The sequence below is a fragment of the Crinia signifera genome, chromosome 6 (assembly GCF_055691185.1).
Source record: "Crinia signifera chromosome 6, ASM5569118v1, whole genome shotgun sequence".
NCBI lineage: Eukaryota > Metazoa > Chordata > Amphibia > Anura > Myobatrachidae > Crinia > Crinia signifera.
This window is the reverse complement of record NC_139222.1, coordinates 236,700,814-236,719,207: the sequence shown is the minus strand read 5'-3', so window position 1 is coordinate 236,719,207 and position 18,394 is coordinate 236,700,814. Positions and strand designations below refer to the sequence as shown.

The 18,394-nt window shown below is 45.8% G+C and overlaps 1 protein-coding gene across 2 annotated transcripts in view; it reads left to right on the top strand.

The window, feature by feature from the left end:
• Nucleotides 1–10,464: 10,464 nt before the first annotated feature.
• TMEM26 (transmembrane protein 26) overlaps nt 10,465–18,394 on the top strand; it is a 68,781-nt gene continuing 60,851 nt past the window's right edge. Inside the window, exon 1 of one of the 2 annotated variants that reach the window (XM_083149142.1) lies at nt 10,465–11,008. In XM_083149142.1, coding sequence (XP_083005268.1) covers nt 10,818–11,008 — 191 coding nt within the window. In that variant the 5' untranslated portion in view covers nt 10,465–10,817. The remainder of the gene's footprint in view (nt 11,009–18,394) is intronic. The other variant, XM_083149143.1, reaches the window with a different exon arrangement.

Genomic DNA, 18,394 nt, shown 5'->3' with positions numbered 1-18,394 from the left:
AATGTTTATAAAAAACACACACACAGAGAAGTAAAAGTTTATTACACACACACCTCACTTTTACACCAGCGTTACTTACCATTCCTGGATCCAGCGCTGGTCTGGCTGCTTCACAGCCGGCTCCCCCCGCACTGACAGGCAGCGGGGACAATCGGCTTTCTCCGTTGCCTCTAACAGCTTCTGTAGCGCTGTCCCAGTGCTACAGAGGCTGAGAGCGAGATTGGCTGAGCTATGCGTCTCCATGGAGACGCATAGCTCAGCCAATCAGGACTGAGCTATGCGTCTCCATGGAGACGTATCGGCCAATCGCGCTCTCAGCCTCTGTATCGCTGGAACAGCGCTACAGAAGCTGTTAGAGGCAACGGAGAAAGCCGGTTCTCCCCGCTGCCTGTCAGTGCGGGGGGGACCGGCTGTGAAGCAGCCAGACCAGCGCTGGATCCAGGAATGGTAAGTAACGCTGGTGTAAAAGTAAGGTGTGTGTGTGTAATAAACTTTTACTTCTCTGTGTGTGTGTTTTTTATAATCATTCTTTTTACAGGTGGACTACAAGTCCCAGCAGGCCCATTAATGCCCCACATGCTGGGACTTGTGGTTCTCCAAGTCCCAGCATGCGGGGGAGGTCTGCTGGCACTTGTAGAACTCCGGTATAAAGCAATGTAACGTATGATCGATTTAACCCTATCAGGCCGGCGTCCACTGGCCACGGACGCCGGTGACAGCCCCGGGCTTCAGCCCTGGACGGGTGAAGCCTGGGGGGGGGACCCCTTTATTGGGGGGGTCCCCACTCCTCCAGGTACCCCGTCCAAGGCTGACCAGCCACGGTGCTCATGTTTTGGCCGGGGGACCTTGTATAAAAAGTGTCCCCCGGCTGTGGCATGACACCGCGGGCTGTTGGAGCCGGGTGCTGGTTTCAAAATACGGGGGACCCTCAGATTTTTTGTCCCCCGTATTTTTGGAACCAGGACCGGTCCAAGAGTCCGGGGCTGGTTTCAGAAATACGGGGGACCCCTATGCTTTTTGTCCCCCCGTATTTTTGGAACCAGGTCCGGCTCAATGAGCCCGGGGCTGGTTATGCTTAGGAGGGGGGACCCCACGCCGTTTTTTTTTAAAAATAAAAACACATTTACACATTTTTATTAACAGGACCATGCACAGATCTCAATGATCTGTGCATGGTTCTGTCAAATTCGCCTGTCAGAACCTGGTCTATTTTTTTTGCGATTTTTGGTAACATCGCACCCTATTACATTTGCGAGTTGTATACTTTATAATGGGAAAACATCTGGATGCGATTTGAAATGTGACTAAAAATCGCCACATTCAAAAGTGCGATTTTTACCGCGATTTTCAACCTATTAAATGTGCGATTTTCGGAAAATGTGCGATTTCGGCCGTTTTTGACCAAAAATCGCACATGTCTAAAAATCGCACCCTATTACATTTCGCCCCAGGTGTTGGTGGGAGAGGGCTGAGATCCGTCCGTGCATGGTGGCGTATGCTCAAATGTATGCCACTTCCCTTTGTCGGGGTCTGTGACCGTCCGTGTACGGCTGTTCTGTGGGCGGACTCACATTCCCCCGAAAGAATGCGGTATTTGCTCGTATAGACCGTACGTACAGCGGTCCGCCCGCACCAACCAGAATAAGGCCCTGTGTGCTGAGTACACCTAACAGAACCTCCAGGAGTATTCCACTAATGGTGGTTATATGCTTTTAGATTTATGTTTTATGTGAGTGGAATGTGAGGACCAATAAATATAGTCATTTTCTTCAAACTATATTGCACCATGTGGAGATCTTTTCTTTAAGAATTAAGATAAGGAGCCTAGTTTGAAGTTACTCACAGCAACAAAATTTGTAAGAAGATTTGCATGTAAACCTTTGTGATTAACCACTTACTTTATTATTGTAATAAGTAAGAGTTATATCTATTTTAAATTTGCAGAATTGTCCAATTCAATTCTCAGTTAGTATTTCTTATAGTCTTTTTATAAAAATTGAATAACCGTTTATCAGATTGTTCTCTGAAGATATGTTGCTTAGAACAGTTTCTTTTTTTATTCTTCTAAATTGGCCGCCTGGAATGTTTTTAAGCCAAGCATGGTGATGATTATTGTGGGCATTTAGATAGCTATTGCAATCTACTGGTTGTAGATAAGTAGATACGATTTTAATTCACCCACATATATCAGGTCTGTAAGGTTTATTTTTTTGTCACTTATTTCACCCATTAATTCTGCCCCCATCTAGAAGGCACTGTATTGCCATCAGGGCCGGAGCTACCACTAGGCAGCTTTAGGCAGCTGCCTAGGGTGCTGGCCACTAGAGGGCGCCCTATACTGTGATCATGGAAATTAAGTATTTTAGTGCACTTAGTGGACTTATCGGGTCCTAGAAGAGCCTTCCCCTCAGCACATTCAAATGCTGTTACCCAGGCCAGGTAGGGTGCAGGTACTGCAGGAAATTGCTGGGCTCAGCTTACAGCAGCAGCCGGCAGTCGTGATGCTTGTGTCTGTGTCCCTGCTCTTCAAGCTGAAATTCTGCTTCAGTGCTTCCTGCTGCTGCTCTTTACTCAGAGATCGTCTGGTAGCTCCGCCCCCTCCAGCACAATCTCCTAGAGACCATGCCAGACATATACAAAAGGTAACTGTATGCATATGAGGGAGGTGGCTGGGTGCAGAGTTGGTTTGACATGTGTGTTGGGGAGAGTAGTGGGCTGGGGAACATGTGTGTTGGGGAAAGTGCAGGGCTGGGGGACATGTGTGTTGGGGAAAGTGCAGGGCTGGGGGACATGTGTGTTGGGGAAAGTGCAGGGCTGGGGGACATGTGTGTTGGGGAAAGTGCAGGGCTGAGGGACATGTGTGTTGGGGAAAGTGCAGGGCTGGGGGACATGTGTGTTGGGGAAAGTAAGGGGGGGGGCGCAGTATTAGAAGTTTTGCCTAGGGTGCCAAACCTCCTTGCACCGGCCCTGATTGCCATAACCATATGACCAAGGGTGTAACAACCATAGGTGCAGGGGGAGCAGCTGCTATGGGACCCAGAGCTGAAGGGGGTCCACCTACCTTGTGTAAGTTACATGTGTTATATACATTTAGCACTATTGGTTGGTATATAAAGGCCATTACAAACTTTTGCTATGGGGCCTACAAATATATAGTTACCCCCCTGCATATGACTCTTGCAGTCCACAACACATTCAGATATTAAACATTGCAAACAACTCTTATTAACCCCTTGAGTGATGGGTTTTGCTGGGGCAGGACAAACCTACCAGGGCAGGTTTGTCCTGCCCCAGCAAAACCCACCACAGATAGTAGGAGTTCCCCCTCACCTTTGCTCCAGCATTTGTACCACGGAGGCTGAGTTCCCCTGCCGCCACTGACCCAGCCGATAGTCACATCAGTGACCACAGGCGGCAGGCATCGAGGGTGTTCGCGGCGGGTCAGGAGAACTCGGGCGCCTGAACTCCTGAGCACTCTCGAGTCCTGCCAAGCTGCCCTGAACATCCCCGAGCCTGCCGCCTACGTCACTGCTGTAAAGTGAATGGCAACTGGTGACTGGGGAAGCAGCAGGGGTTGGGGGAGCTCTGGCGTACGATCACCGGAGCAGGGCTGTCTTTTCGTATGGGCTTAATGGGCACCCAGGTGTATAAGGGCCCTATGCTGATAGCTGAGGATCCCCTTTTTCCAGGGATACCAGAATTTTGAAAATCGTCCCTGGGGAACAGGAAATATCCAACTTCAAAGCAGCATTCCACATCCGACCTGTTAATTGCAATTCCCAGTCATATTTCTCAGGTTCTCTCTGACTTAGAGTTTTTTTGAGTATGATCCAAAAGCTGGGACTCTCCCCTTTCTGTCGACACTAGCGGCTTGTCTCTATCATGCCCAGAACCAGAGATATCAGCCTTCCAGTAGCCGGTCCCTGCTCCAGCTCCAAACGTCTGTGTACAGTTTTATATTTTTGTCAATTGATTGCTCTGGCTCCTGATCTCTGATCCCCAAGTTCCCAGCACCTCCTGAAAGGTGGGACTCTAGGTTTTTATACTATTGAAGGCTAGGAAATCTATTCCAGATAATGGCGATATCTGCAGTCAAACAAGCTGTCCTTCCATCGGAAAATGACAAATATTAAGCCCACTCCATTATCCAACCCTACTCCAACCCGTATAAAACACCCCCTACCTCCCTGGAAGTCATTTACAAGGGACCCTTCATTCAGCTCAGTGCCCCCTTCCACACGTTAGTGTTCTCCCTCCCACCACCTGTGCAGTAAAGGAGTAATTAGCAGAAGTTACTGCTCCAGGTCCTACATGTTGAGTGGAAGATAGAGCACCCCCTGCCACCCGTGGGACATCAAAGCTGCTGCTGATAGCACCCCCCACCCCTAGGAGGGGAGAATAGGTAAGGGCCCCAGTGCATTGCTTTGCCCAGGGGCCCACACTGCTGTTAAGACAGCCCTGCACCGGAGCAGAGGTGATGGGGGGGGGGGGGCTCTAGAGGTGGCACGCCAATGGTGCACACCTGGACACCACTGGCGCGCACCTATTCCATATTAGTGGTATGGCCGGAAATTTTCCGGGACAGCCCGCTGCGGCAGCGCAGCTGAGCCCGGAAATTTTCCGAGCAAACCACCCAAGGGGTTAAAGCCCGTATTGTTACAAAACTACATTTGTGCTGTGTTTCTGCATCTTTGAAGTTCTGTAAATAAACCTGGTGAAGTTAAAGAATTATTGTTGAGCTGTGCTGTTTATACTGTAATACAGCTCAGCCAAAACATTTCTATAAGACACTATCTGCTGTTACACCACAAATGCATCTAGTAATCTTATAATGGTTTATACTTAATACCCTAACACCACAGAGAATGTTCTTACAATACTCAAAGGCCATAATATTGTGCACTTAGCACTCAGGTCTACAATTAAGAAAAGCAGGAACAGTGTTTAATGCATCCTTCTGTGATTTCTTTTGTATTGGCATTGGTGAGATTATTATGTGTTACAATGAATTATTCACCGTACATATACTTATTGTTGGACTTTTTTCCCCTGAAAATTACCTTACTTAGAGTAACCTAGCTCTAATACGCCACAGCGGTTACAGTGTTGTAAGCAATCGGAAATGGGCCTCGACAAAGCTGTTTTTTATTTTTTTTTATTTTAAGACCATTGAATTGAAAATATTGTTGGAAAAAATCCTGCAAACAAAAACAAAGGTTGCACAAATAAAATTGAGGCACATTTTTACCAGGGCTGTCTAAAAAAAAACAAGTTGGCCTTGGTATAAGCAATGTATGTAGGCCATGATCCATCCATTCATGGGAATAAATGAAAATAAAAATAACGTATTCCTCCTGCAGTCTCTACATGCTTTCATACAGTAAATGGCTGTAAACAATCGTATTGGTGGATCACTCCAGCCATCCACCAATCAGCATGCTGACAGCCATTCACTGTCTGGCTGCAGGCTGGAAGGCGGGAATAGAAGACTGCCTGGTCACACTATGTAAACCAAAATGAGTGCGGTGGGGAGCATTCTCTACTTGCCATACAAGAAGCTATGAAGGCAGTCGCCAAGGGGGGTCAATTGTTCTCAGTCAAGCCCACTGCTAATCAAAGGCACATAGGCCCTTATTATGGTTCACTCGCAAAGGCAAATTCCTTCTCAAATGGACAAAACCATGTGCACTTCCGGGGGGGATGGGGTCAGATGTAACTTGTGCAGAGAGAATTAGATTTGGGTGGGAGGTTAATTCAAAGTGAGATCTACTGTATATTTCAGTGTAAAAATAAAGCAGCCAGTATCTTCCCTGCACAGAAACAAAATAACTCACCCAAATCCAAATCAATCTGCACATGTTACACCCCCCCCCCCCCCCTCAGTGCTCCTGGTTGTGTCCACTTGCCTTTGAAAGTGAACCAGAATAAGGGCTGAGCACCTGAAGACTTTCTGTGGTCTGAGTGGCACAGTCCTTAGCTGGTTCATTTCTCACTGGCAGGTCACAGAGAGTTTCATCGGGAGTATACTCTTCGCCATCAGAGCCGTTGTCTTGTGGTGTCCCACAGGGTTCTATACTATCTCCCATGCTTTTTGCAGTATACATGCTTTCACTGGGTGACGTAGTCAGACATCATGGCCTGGTCTACCACTGCTATGCAGATGATACACAACTGTACCTGTCCTGCTCCAGGCACCGATAACACAATAACGACCTTAAATGGCTGCCTAGCTGAGCTCCAGGAGTGGATGAGTGCCAGTTGGCTGAGACGGAACCCAGATAAAACAGAAGTCCTGGTGATAAATCACAGGACAAGACGGCATCATAGCCAACTGACAGGTCTTACGCTGGGGGGGCACAGTACTAAAAAACTCTAATCATGTGCGGAATCTGACACTTAAACATCAGGTGTCAGCCACAATCAAATCCTCGTTCTTTCATCTGAGAAACATAGCCAGAATTGAGCACTTAATACCCTCATAAGACCTGCCTAAAGTCATACATGCATTTATATCATCATGCCTAGACTACTGCAATGCTCTTTACCTGGGTCTCCCAGCAAAAGAAATGTACCGCCTGCAGCTGGTACAAAATGCAGCTGCCAGGCTAATAACTAACCAGCCCCGCTCCAGCCACATAACTCTCATTCTCTACGCCCTTCACTGGCTACCTGTTAAAGGGCAATTCAATTTCAAGTTTGGCAGGGCCGTAACTAGGGGGGGGGGCTGGGGGGTCACGCTCACCGGGCGCTGGAGGGGGGGGGCGCTGTCAGGTCCGGGAGACAGCCAGCGGGGTTTTGGGGACTGATGTAGCCCGAGTCCCGCTGCTGGGCCGCCGTATTGTAACAGTGTTTCTGTTAGCTAACCCGTCGCTTGCGAGCGACGGGTAGCTCGCCGGGTGCTCAGTGGCTCGGCGCTTACTTTACGGTAAAGTTTACCTCCTGCCGGGCTGCCGCTGTGTAGCGGTTCCTCCTTATAGGTTATAGAAGTGTTTAGAGACTGCACTGATCTTGCTGTATCCGGTCCTGCTGGTTAACCTCTTGATACCTGAATCCCGGGAAGCTACCTCCAGGCTGCTCATTTTCTTCTCCCCTGCAAACTAAGGAACCCAGAAGGGAACTTGTGGATATCACCATCTGCCTGCTGCTTTGCCATATGGGACCTCTGTCTAATGCTGTTTTAAAAGTCACTTTATTGTAAGTGCAAAATTTGTATTAAAACTTTTTATATGTTATTGACCTGCACTATGGGGTATTCTATTGTGTCTCCCCTGCTTGTTTAATTAGGGGAGAAAGAAGGAGCTGTTGAATACACAGGATTGTGACCTACCAACAATTGGTCTAATTGGGGTTTGCTATCCCCTTATGTAAGGTTTATTCACCTTATCACATTGTTACCTATGAGCGCCACAGTCTGAAATCACCTCATTCTATCTATCTGTATATCTTCAGTAGTAATTGGTGTTTCTACTGGGTGTATTTAAGTGTGGCTGCACTAAGGTTTAATTGCGCACCTATATAGTCAATAACTTTCTGTTTTTCTGCAGGAATGGGATGTAGACAGGATCCATGTTGTCGGGATTCCAAATTCTAATGCTCACAATGATGATGGGATGTCCAAGATAAGTAATATTCATGGCACAGTGTGACTTATACGCATACACAGTGGCAACAAAAAAAATAGCTCCACTGAATACGAATTGACATTGTGTCCATATTTGAATAATTTTAATAAATATGACTGGTTTCACCATTTTTTACTTACTGGTCCTTAAAGTCTGGTTTTGGAGAAGGCTTTTGCTCTGTGCTTGTGGATATCAGCCAGCACAGAGCAACTGTATGCCCTGGTAGAACTGCCTATCTCATGTGCAGTGGCTGAAAGCTGGTCTGGCTCATGCACATTGGCTGCAAGTTGGTCTGGCTCATGCACATTGGCTGCAAGTTGGACTGGCTCATGCACATTGGCTGCAAGTTGGATTGGATCATGAACAGTGGCTGCAAGGTAGATTGGTTCATAGGCAGTGGCGGCAAACAAGACTGGTCATATTTATTTAGGTTCTTATTTATTTACAGTTTCTTATATAGTGCAGCATATTCCGCTGCAATTTACAATTAGGAACAACAGTGGTAAAACATACTGGGTAGTAACAGATGGTCATATACAGTGGCTGCATGCTAGACTGGCCAATGTGCAGCAACTGCACTGTCTCATGCACAGTGTCTGCAGGCTAGTCTGTCTCATGCACAGTGGCTGCAGGCTAGTCTGTCTCATGCACAGTGGCTGCAAGCTGGGCTGTCTCATGCACAGTGGCTGCAAGCAGTGGCGTAACTAGATACATGTGGGCCCCATAGTAAAAGTTTGTAAGGGCCCCTATTTATCTCCTAATGCTGAAAAATGTATAAAGCACATGATACTTTGGCAGGCAAAGTGGACCCCTCTCAGCTCTGGGCCCCATAGCAGCTGCATCCCCTGCACCTATGGTAGTTATGCCCTTGGCTGCAAGCTGGACTGTCTAATACACAGTGTCTGTTGGCTAGTCTGTCTCATGCACAGTGGCTGCAAGCTGGGCTGTCTCATGCACAGTGGCTGCAAGCTGGGCTGTCTCATGCACAGTTTCTGTTGGCTAGTCTGTCTCATGCACAGTGGCTGGAAGCTGGACTGTCTCTTGCATGGTGACTGCAAGCTGGACTGTCTCATGCGCAGTGGCTGCAAGCTGGATTTTCTCATGTGCGGTGGCTGCAATCTGGACTGTCTCATGCGCAGTGAGACAGTCCAGCTGAACTGTCTCATGTGCAGAGGCTGCAAGCTGGACTGTCTCTTGCATGGTGACTGCAAGCTGGACTGTCTCATGCGCAGTGGCTGCAAGCTGGACTGTCTCATGCGCAGTGGCTGCAAGCGGGACTGTCTCATGCGCAGTGGCTGCAAGCGGGACTGTCTCATGCGCAGTGGCTGCAAGCGGGACTGTCTCATGCGCAGTGGCTGCAAGCAGGACTGTCTCATGCGCAGTGGCTGCAAGCGGGACTGTCTCATGCGCAGTGGCTGCAAGCGGGACTGTCTCATGCGCGGTGGCTGCAAGCGGGACTGTCTCATGCGCGGTGGCTGCAAGCGGGACTGTCTCATGCGCAGTGGCTGCAAGCTGGACTGTCTCATGCGCAGTGGCTGCAAGCTGGACTGTCTCATGCACGGTGACTGCAAGTTGGATTGTCTCATGCGCAGTGATTGCAAGCTGGACTGTCTCATGCGCAGTGGCTGGAAGCTGGACTTTCTCTTGCATGGTGACTGCAAGCTGGACTGTCTCATGCGCAGTGGCTGCAAGCGGGACTGTCTCATGCGCAGTGGCTGCAAGTGGGACTGTCTCATGCGCAGTGGCTGCAAGCTGGACTGTTTCATGCACAGTGGCTGCAAGCGGGACTGTCTCATGCGCAGTGGCTGCAAGCGGGACTGTCTCATGCGCAGTGGCTGCAAGCTGGACTGTTTCATGCACAGTGGCTGCAAGCTGGACTGTCTCATGCGCGGTGGCTGCAAGCTGGACTGTCTCATGGGCAGTGACTGCAAGCGGGACTGTCTCATGCACGGTGGCTGCAAACTGGACTGTCTCATGCGCGGTGGCTGCAAGCTTGACTGTCTCATGCACAGTGGCTGCAAGCTGGACTGTCTCATGCGCAGTGGCTGCAAGCGGGACTGTCTCATGCGCAGTGGCTGCAAGTGGGACTGTCTCATGCGCAGTGGCTGCAAGCTGGACTGTTTCATGCACAGTGGCTGCAAGCGGGACTGTCTCATGCGCGGTGGCTGCAAGCTGGACTGTCTCATGCGCAGTGACTGCAAGCGGGACTGTCTCATGCACGGTGGCTGCAAACTGGACTGTCTCATGCGCGGTGGCTGCAAGCTTGACTGTCTCATGCACAGTGGCTGCAAGCTGGACTGTCTCATGCGCAGTGACTGCAAGCGGGACTGTCTCATGCACGGTGGCTGCAAACTGGACTGTCTCATGCGCGGTGGCTGCAAGCTTGACTGTCTCATGCGCAGTGGCTGCACGCTGGACTGTCTCATGCGCAGTGGCTGCACGGGCACAGTAGCATTGTCATGCCCCTACCCAGACTTTGCTCTGGTCCCGAGCGATGCAGTGTTCTCCCTCTGCCCTGTTGGCATAGCACTTACTTCTGGACACAAAGCCAGGACACTTGTCTCTGTTGGCAGAAACAGTGCATACAGCTGCTGCTACCAGGGATAGCTTACCAACCGGGATAGCACTAGCAATGCCAGTTGAGCAGTCTGTGTCCTAAACTGAGATGACATCAAGTCGATCTTCCAAACAACCCTGTCCTTGGTGTAATGACATTCCTCAGCATCACCTTGTAAATCCCAACCGCCTTCATAACTTTGTAACTGTTTTACATGTGTGCGAAGATGATTCTGTGGGAGGTAGGGCATGCAGCTGATCTAAAGCACAGCCCTCAGTAGCTGCCATCCACATGCCACCTCGGGATAAACATGTTCCAATGAAACGAAGTAGCGACATGAAAAATAAACACCGTAGTGGAATGAATCATTTTTTTTCTTCTCCAAACTGTTCTGAGACACTGTGCAGCTAAGTATGAGTTCTGTGGAAGCAGAAGTTCAGGAAGTCTGGGAGGAGGGGCCATGTAAGAGCAGCTATAGGCTTCTTTGTTGTAGAAGAGGAAAAAGCATCCACTCAGATACACATCACATCCAAGGAGCAACTTTCCTGTCCTGTCTGAAAACTTCAGGGAAAGCGAAGCTAAACCATCTGTGCTGAGCCGTTTACCAGGAATTCCACAGAGAACCAGCCGAAATCATCATGGGATTGAAAATATTCCTCAATTCTGTATTGACTAGGCTCCTTTTCATCCTTCATTCTATCGTTGGAGTTTGGAGAGTCTCTATTATAATGAATAACAATATGTACTGGTTACTGGCTCTTGTGAACATCCTCTCGTGCATTGAGATGGTACTGACACTGAAACTTAAGAAAGGAAGAGGGCTGAAATGGTAAGCAGTTCTTCATGCATGCAGCAATTTCACATGATGGCTGATGTATTTTCAATCTGATTTCTGCTACTAAAGTATTAAGTGCAAAATATACTTGTGACACTCTCCACATGCATCTGTAAGGAATCCTTTAGTAATATGCAATAGCCACTGCCACCGATTACGGTTACAGTACATCTTACTTTTACTATACAGTACATATATATATATATATATATATATATATACACAGTATATATAGGGTCTGCCGTTTGTGCACGTCTTTTATGCTTCATTTGTAATTACACTTTCACCTTTGTAACAATATCTGAGGGCAGGTTTGTTTCTTCTCCATCTGGGTGGGGAGGTCAGTGTCTTCATTGGATTATCTATGTACCTTGCAAATATTTGTGTGCAATTCTGTATCTTGAATTATATACACAGTGTATATATTTATTAATGGTGGTGCCCATCACTGCCTCGGTAGGGGTTGCTTATTGGGTGCCCGCACTGGGCAATACAAGGGAATATAGCAGGTGGTATTTGCAGCAATCCTAATGAACTTCAATAATCAGGTAGAAGAATTTTATTCACAATGCTTCAATATCAAGGCGCCTTGATATTAAAACATTGTGAATAAAATTCTTCTACCTGATTACTGAAGTTCGTTTGGAGTGCTGCACATACCGCGTGCTATATATATATATATATATATATATATATATATATATATATATATATATATATATATATAGATAGATATATATAGATATATATAGATAGTCATAGTATAGCCGCACTCTAAGCCACAGATACATCAATATGGGGTGCTCCTTTATGGCAGCAATGCATGCTCCTATAATATAGAATATGATGGGCCCTTCAGGGTCCAATCAGGGCACTCACCAGCAAGTATAATAAGAAAGATTTATTTTAGTACATCACCTATAGTGAGGACCGTAGTCCTGGTCGACGTTTCGGCCGATACCCGGCCTTTGTCAAGGAAACAGCCACACAACCGAACAGCAGCAGGGATTTAAGGTGTTTTCTTGACAAAGGCCGGGTATCGGCCGAAACGTCGACAAGGACTACGGTCCTCACTATTGGTGATGTACTAAAATAAATCTTTCTTATTATACTTGCTGGTGAGTGCCCTGATTAGACCTTGAAGGGCCCGTTGTATATATATATATAATGTATTTGTTTGCTAAATATTATGTTATATGATTAGCGCACACAGTTTTGTAGATCTCTTCAAAAAAGGTGAGTAGTCATCTTGGTACCTTGTTGTTAAGGTGCCTATACACTGCCTGTGATGTCTCGCAGAAGTGTACGGACACCCGATACCTTGCGAGCTGCCGGAACCTTCCCGGCGGCAGGGACGCATGTGGTCCGTTGTGATGGATCGCATGCATCCCTGTTTCCCGCCCGCCTAGCCACCTGGAGGAATGGGTGGTTGGACAGCCTGCCAGTCTTACCACCTGGTCGGGTCCGATGCGCACGGGACCGCGCATCGGACCCAACGACATGTCAGGGAGGGGAGATTTGGTCCGATTTAACAGCCGGACCAAATCACCTCAATGTATGGGGGCCTTTAGACTGTATATACAGAATGCGGGAAGAATATCAAAATGCAAAAGACATTATTTTAAGGTCAGTGTTTCATATTATTATTGTTATTATTATTATTATAGACCAATTGAAAAAATAAAATGTCAATGTAACATTTGTATCTGTACTGGAGATTGAAATAGAACACATTTCGCAGATTGTGTGAACCATTCCTCGGTCAACAAAATAAATAGCAAGATTTCACCAATATATCAATTTTCTCCAGATCAGTCTGCAGACCAGTTACTCCAGGCTTGTACAGAAACATTCCAAATGGTTCCAGATTTTCTAATTAATACTATTTTCAAGTGTCAATTCTCACTTTCTAGAAAGTGTGGGGAGGAGCCCCTATGCCCTTATGTGACTCTCTCTGGGATCTTCAGTAATGAAATACTGACACCACAGTAGTGAAAAGGTCAGTTCTCCTTAAATGGCACTGGTGGCCTAATTCTATTGGAGGCCAGAAACAGAATTCCTGACAATAAAGCCTACGAGTCCTACTTAACTATAAACCATAGGGGGGCATTCATTACAGAAGCTGGGGACCAGTAACAAAAGAGTGTGTGTGTGTGTGTGTGTGTGTGTGTGTGTGTATGTACATGTGGGGGGGGGGGTCAATAAAGTTACTCAAATCTAAAGTTAGATATTCTACATTCTTAGACAAGTTTATAATGTTTTCTAAATGAGACTAAGGAGTATGGGCTATGTTCAATATTTACATACAGATTCAGATCATGGCAGCAATATGTCCCTATTTTCCAAATAAAGTTTCCTTTGGACTCGAAATCTGTGACTCCTAGTACTTGTAGTCTTAGCATTGAGATGAACCCATATTAAAATTACATTTTAACTGTTTTACTTTATTTGGGTCAATTGTAGGTTCTTAACTTCTCTTATGGGCTGAGCAAGCTGCAGTTCACATGGGTGTCCTGGTTTGTTTGTTTTTGTCTTTTGATGTACTGCCTGCCCCCAGCCTCCCCACCATACTTGCCTACTTTTGAAAATTAGTTTCAGGGAGATTATAGTTGGTAGTAGAATTTTGCACGGCGCCCCATTGAGGGGGCGTGTCATGCTCCACCCAAAGGGCGTGCCCAGATCCATATATGGAGAGATTGTGAAAAGAGATTGTGAACGTGGCACTTAGAAGCGTGGGTGTGGACTGCTACATCTGATAGTAATCTTTTAAAATTACTTATATCCAAATGTAGATGAGCCCCAAAGCAGTTAGTAAGAGCTACTATACTTGGTAAAGTGCTGGGAAATGGTGCTGATGATTCAATGTAACTGTATCTATCTCTCATTCCTTTTTCCCCCCAAAATGTAACAGTGTAATGTGGGCTAGGTGAAATGAGGGAGATTGCTAGACTAATGAGGGAGAGAGGGAGATTGCTGTTATATCAGGGAGTCTCCTGTAGAATGCAGGAGGATAAGCAAGTACGCGCACATAGATGTACAGGTGAGTGAGAGGAGCTAAGGCAGTAACAGCAATAACAGCAACCAGGCTGATAGCATGCATCAGGGAGCATGGAGACGCCATCTTGTCATGGTGGCCCCGCATCATGACATTGAAGGCCCATATTACTGGCATTGTAAAGCAGGTGGTGGGGCTGCAATGATACAGTTCATTGTGAATAGCATCAGCATCCTGGCCACTTAGGGGGAGATTCAATCGCCGTCGAGCATCTCCCGTGGGGGAGATGCTCGACGGGCCCTATTCAATGCTGTCTTCCCCGACAGCATTGAACAGGGTTTTCTGTCAGAACGAGCCCGACATCTCTAGCTGTCGGGCTCGTTCTGCCGAGAACAGCCGGGAAGTGACGAGCTGCCGGACATTGAATCCCGACTGCCGAGCTCCAGTCGAGGTAAGCGAGAACGGGACAGGGGCACGGCTGTCGCGCTAGCTCGACAGCCGTGCCTCTGACATTGAATACCCCCCTTAATCTCTGCAGGCGAGCAATTAGGGGGATATTCTATTTACTTACTTTACTTACTTTGCTTTACTTACTTATTTAAAATTACATCTTATTTAAAATTACATATATTAAAACAATATTCCAGCAACAGCAAACACTTAAATCTACATGTTGCTGGAATATTGTTTTAATAGATGTAATTTTAATAAATACATTTATATATTTTTCACAGCGCTGTTTCAAATTGTTCTTTTTTGTCTAGATTGTATGTGGAAGGGGTTTTGGTAATCCCCCTTTTAGAAACAGCTGCAGTGTAAAATATAGCAATCTTTTGTACTAGTCAAGTATATTGGTTTGTGAAAATGTTTTACTAATATGCTCAAATTAGTGAGTAGTATTATGACATGCAAACTGTTGTTTGAAAAATGACTACATAGAAGATGCGAGTTACTTTCTATAATGAACGTAGCTTGCAATACAATATTCCAGAAGATTAATGTAAACTGATGGATTTGGTTTCAATTGTAGTCAACTATTTTCCCATTTAGTAGAACCATAGGGGGTATATTCACTAAAGTGTGGGTTTATAGAAGTGTAGACGTTGCCCATAGCAACCAATCAAGACTCTTCTAATCATTTATCTAGCACAGTGGTCAGGGAACTCGGTCCTCATTACCCCACACAGTGCATGTTTTGCTGGTAACCCAGCAGGTGCACAGGTGTACTAATTACTCACAGACACATTTTATAAGGTCCGCAGGTGGAGTTAATTATTTCACTTGTGATTCTGTGAGGAGACCTGCAAAACATGCCCTGCGTGGGGTAATGAGGACCGAGTTCCCTGACCACTAATCTAGCACCTACTAAAAAATAATACCTAGAATCTGATTGGATGCTAAGGGTAATATTTCCAGTTCTATATACCCCTAGAAGTCTCATGCCCAAGCCTTCCAGCACCTGCACTTGGAATTATTAGCATTATCCATTGTAGCCTATGGACTACACATCACAAAGTTGTGTAGGGGATCACCTTTGGTAATGGGCCAGATGTACTAAGCTTGAAAAGTGATAACATGGAGAGTGATAACGCACCAGCCAATCAGCTCCTACCTGTCATTTTTCAAACACAGATTGTGACATGGCAGGTAGGAGCTGATTGTATTATCGATCAATTTACTTCTTACACATCACAGGTTCAGGCTACTTCTAGAGTTGCTGTCCTGCGTTAGAGTATTTGTAAATGATATACAGTAGATGCTTATTTCCATGTTACAACAAAAGAAAAAAAAATGAAGCACCGATAATTAGTAACTATGCACCTAAAGAAGATTACACATTTGTAACTCTCCCCCACAGCATTCAATGGCTCCATGGCTCCACGAGGCAGTAATGGAGTAATGGTAATATTTAGAACGAGTACATGTATATTAATATTATATGTTTATTTATTATTCAGAGTTATATAGCGCACACATATTCCGCAGCGCTTTACAGAGAATATTTAAACACTATCTCTGCCCCAGTGGAGCTTACAGTCTATATTCCCTACCACATGTATATGCGCACATTCCTTCTAAGGGTAATTTTGTTGGGAGTCAAATAACCTTCCAGTATATTTTTTGGGAAACCAGAGTACCCGGAGTAAACCCATGCAAACATGGGGAGAATATACAAACTCCGCACAGTTAGGGCCATGGTGGGAATAGAACCCATGACCTCAGTGCTGTGAGGCAGTAACCATTGCACCGTCTGTGCTGCCCGAACCTGCACTTGTTTTAGCATCCTTCTGCATTAAATTGTTTACATGCCACATACAAATATACATAAACACATTTTCATTAACCACCAATAAGCAGAATGAGTTTTGGTATTAATTTATCTTTCCACCAACTTACTACAGGTAGTCACATAGAATTACCAAACAGGGTCAGTCATGTGCTATAAATTCATCACTTCTCCATTGGGTTACCACTAGCTACAGTATTCAGAGGGAATTAATCTGCTTACAATATATAATGAAACCTGTTAAATTGATTATTTTTAATAAAGTTACTGGGGTAAATGTAATAGGGTGCGAGAGGCCAGAGGTGCGGGAGTTTGCCCAAGAATGGACATATTTTTAAGGTAGAAATCATTTACAAGGAAAACATGTTTTTTTTAACCTCGAAATGTTCTTTCAAAGTGCAGTTTGGTAAGCATTCAATCGAACATTACATTTTAGCACCAAACGACGCAACATATTGAGGGCACCATTTGGACAACGCAGTCCGGATGTTTTCAGGCGGCTGCGTGATGACACGTGCAGCCTCTGCACCCCAAAACATGGCTGTGAAGGTGAAGGAACCCTACGGGCCGGGCCACACATAGCGACCAAGCGGGTCCCATTCAGCAGGACACACTTGGTGGCAAGGGGGCTGTGTGTGGTCACACACAGAGTGTGGCCGGATCCTGCAGGACAGATGCTTTTCAAGTGAAACAGTGCAGTGGGTTCTCTTTGAAATGCAGTTGTCCTGTCATCCTGTTCTACCGCAGCATGCTGTGGTTGGACCCGGCAGCTGTGGCCAAACCACTAATGTGTGGGCGGACACATAAGAGCCTGTGTGCTGCTGTGCCCAGCCCCAAGTGTTTTGATGACAATCTAGGGCCCCAAGCATGCCAAAGGCTGCAGTTGTAGTTGTGCTTTTTTAGCAAACCTGCAACTGATTCTGAATTAGCATATGTACAAATGTATCCTATATTTGTTCAAAAGGCACAACCATAGGATACATTTCACCTTCGGATGACACGATCTCTATTGCTTTCTATTCAAAATATTTTAATAACATGAATACAACAAAGGGGGTTTTAGTGCAAAGTTACAGATCAACATAAATTATTTAAAATACTTAGGCTGGTTTTCAATTTGCCCGATCATTTCTACCCAAAAAAGGGGGTAATTTTGACCTATAGACATTATTAGGCTCTCCAATGAAATCCCATTTATTTCATGACAAAAATGTCCCACTTTAAGGCTGATAACATCTGGAAACCGTCATAATTATCTCGGACCCATGTGTTATTGTGGGTCTGCGGGCTGCTTAGTGTGGATTGCGGTTTACGTGCCTGGGGCACCGAAAGAATAATCTCCAATAAGTGCAGAGCTAATTGGATATTCCAGGCGAATCATTTAGCTGCAGCTAATTAAATACTGGCCATAGTCAATAAATTGTATCAAAGATATCCAAGTTTTAAACAATGTTACAAACATGACTTTGCTGTATTCTACTATAGCACAGATCTTATTTGTTAATTCAGTTGCAAATGTGCAATTGTTCACCAGTTGTCTGTGATTGTTCTAGTAAATCAACCTAGACTACGGACTATGGGTCAACTTGCATCAGGTCGACAATACATGGTCCCATCCACCACTGTTGGTTGACACACACTAGGTCAACATGGACCAGAGATCAACACAAGAAAAAGGTTGACATGGTTGATATGGTAATACATGAAAAGGTTTGAGTTTTTTTTTTTTTTTATTAAATTTTTTAACCTTTACATAAGTTGCCACCTATTTGGACTACGATTGGGAAAGTAAAAAATGTCAAGCAAGGCACCTGACCCAAGGTATGGTGAGCAAAGCAAGCCATGTGAGAGGACGCAGTACACGTGCTCAAGTGTTGACATTGACACAAAAAGTGAAAAACTAATGTCAACCTTTTCATGTGCTTGTGTAGACACCTTTTCCAATGGTTGTGGTTGGACTGGGACAGAAGATGTGTAGCCTTGTGTCAAAGGAACTTGGGTACATCAGGGAGTTGGGGGGGGGCTACCCAATCCCCAAAGAATAAGGAGTAGGGTGGCCAATCCTGGGATCAGGATCGGTGGGATCCTGGGATTTGGC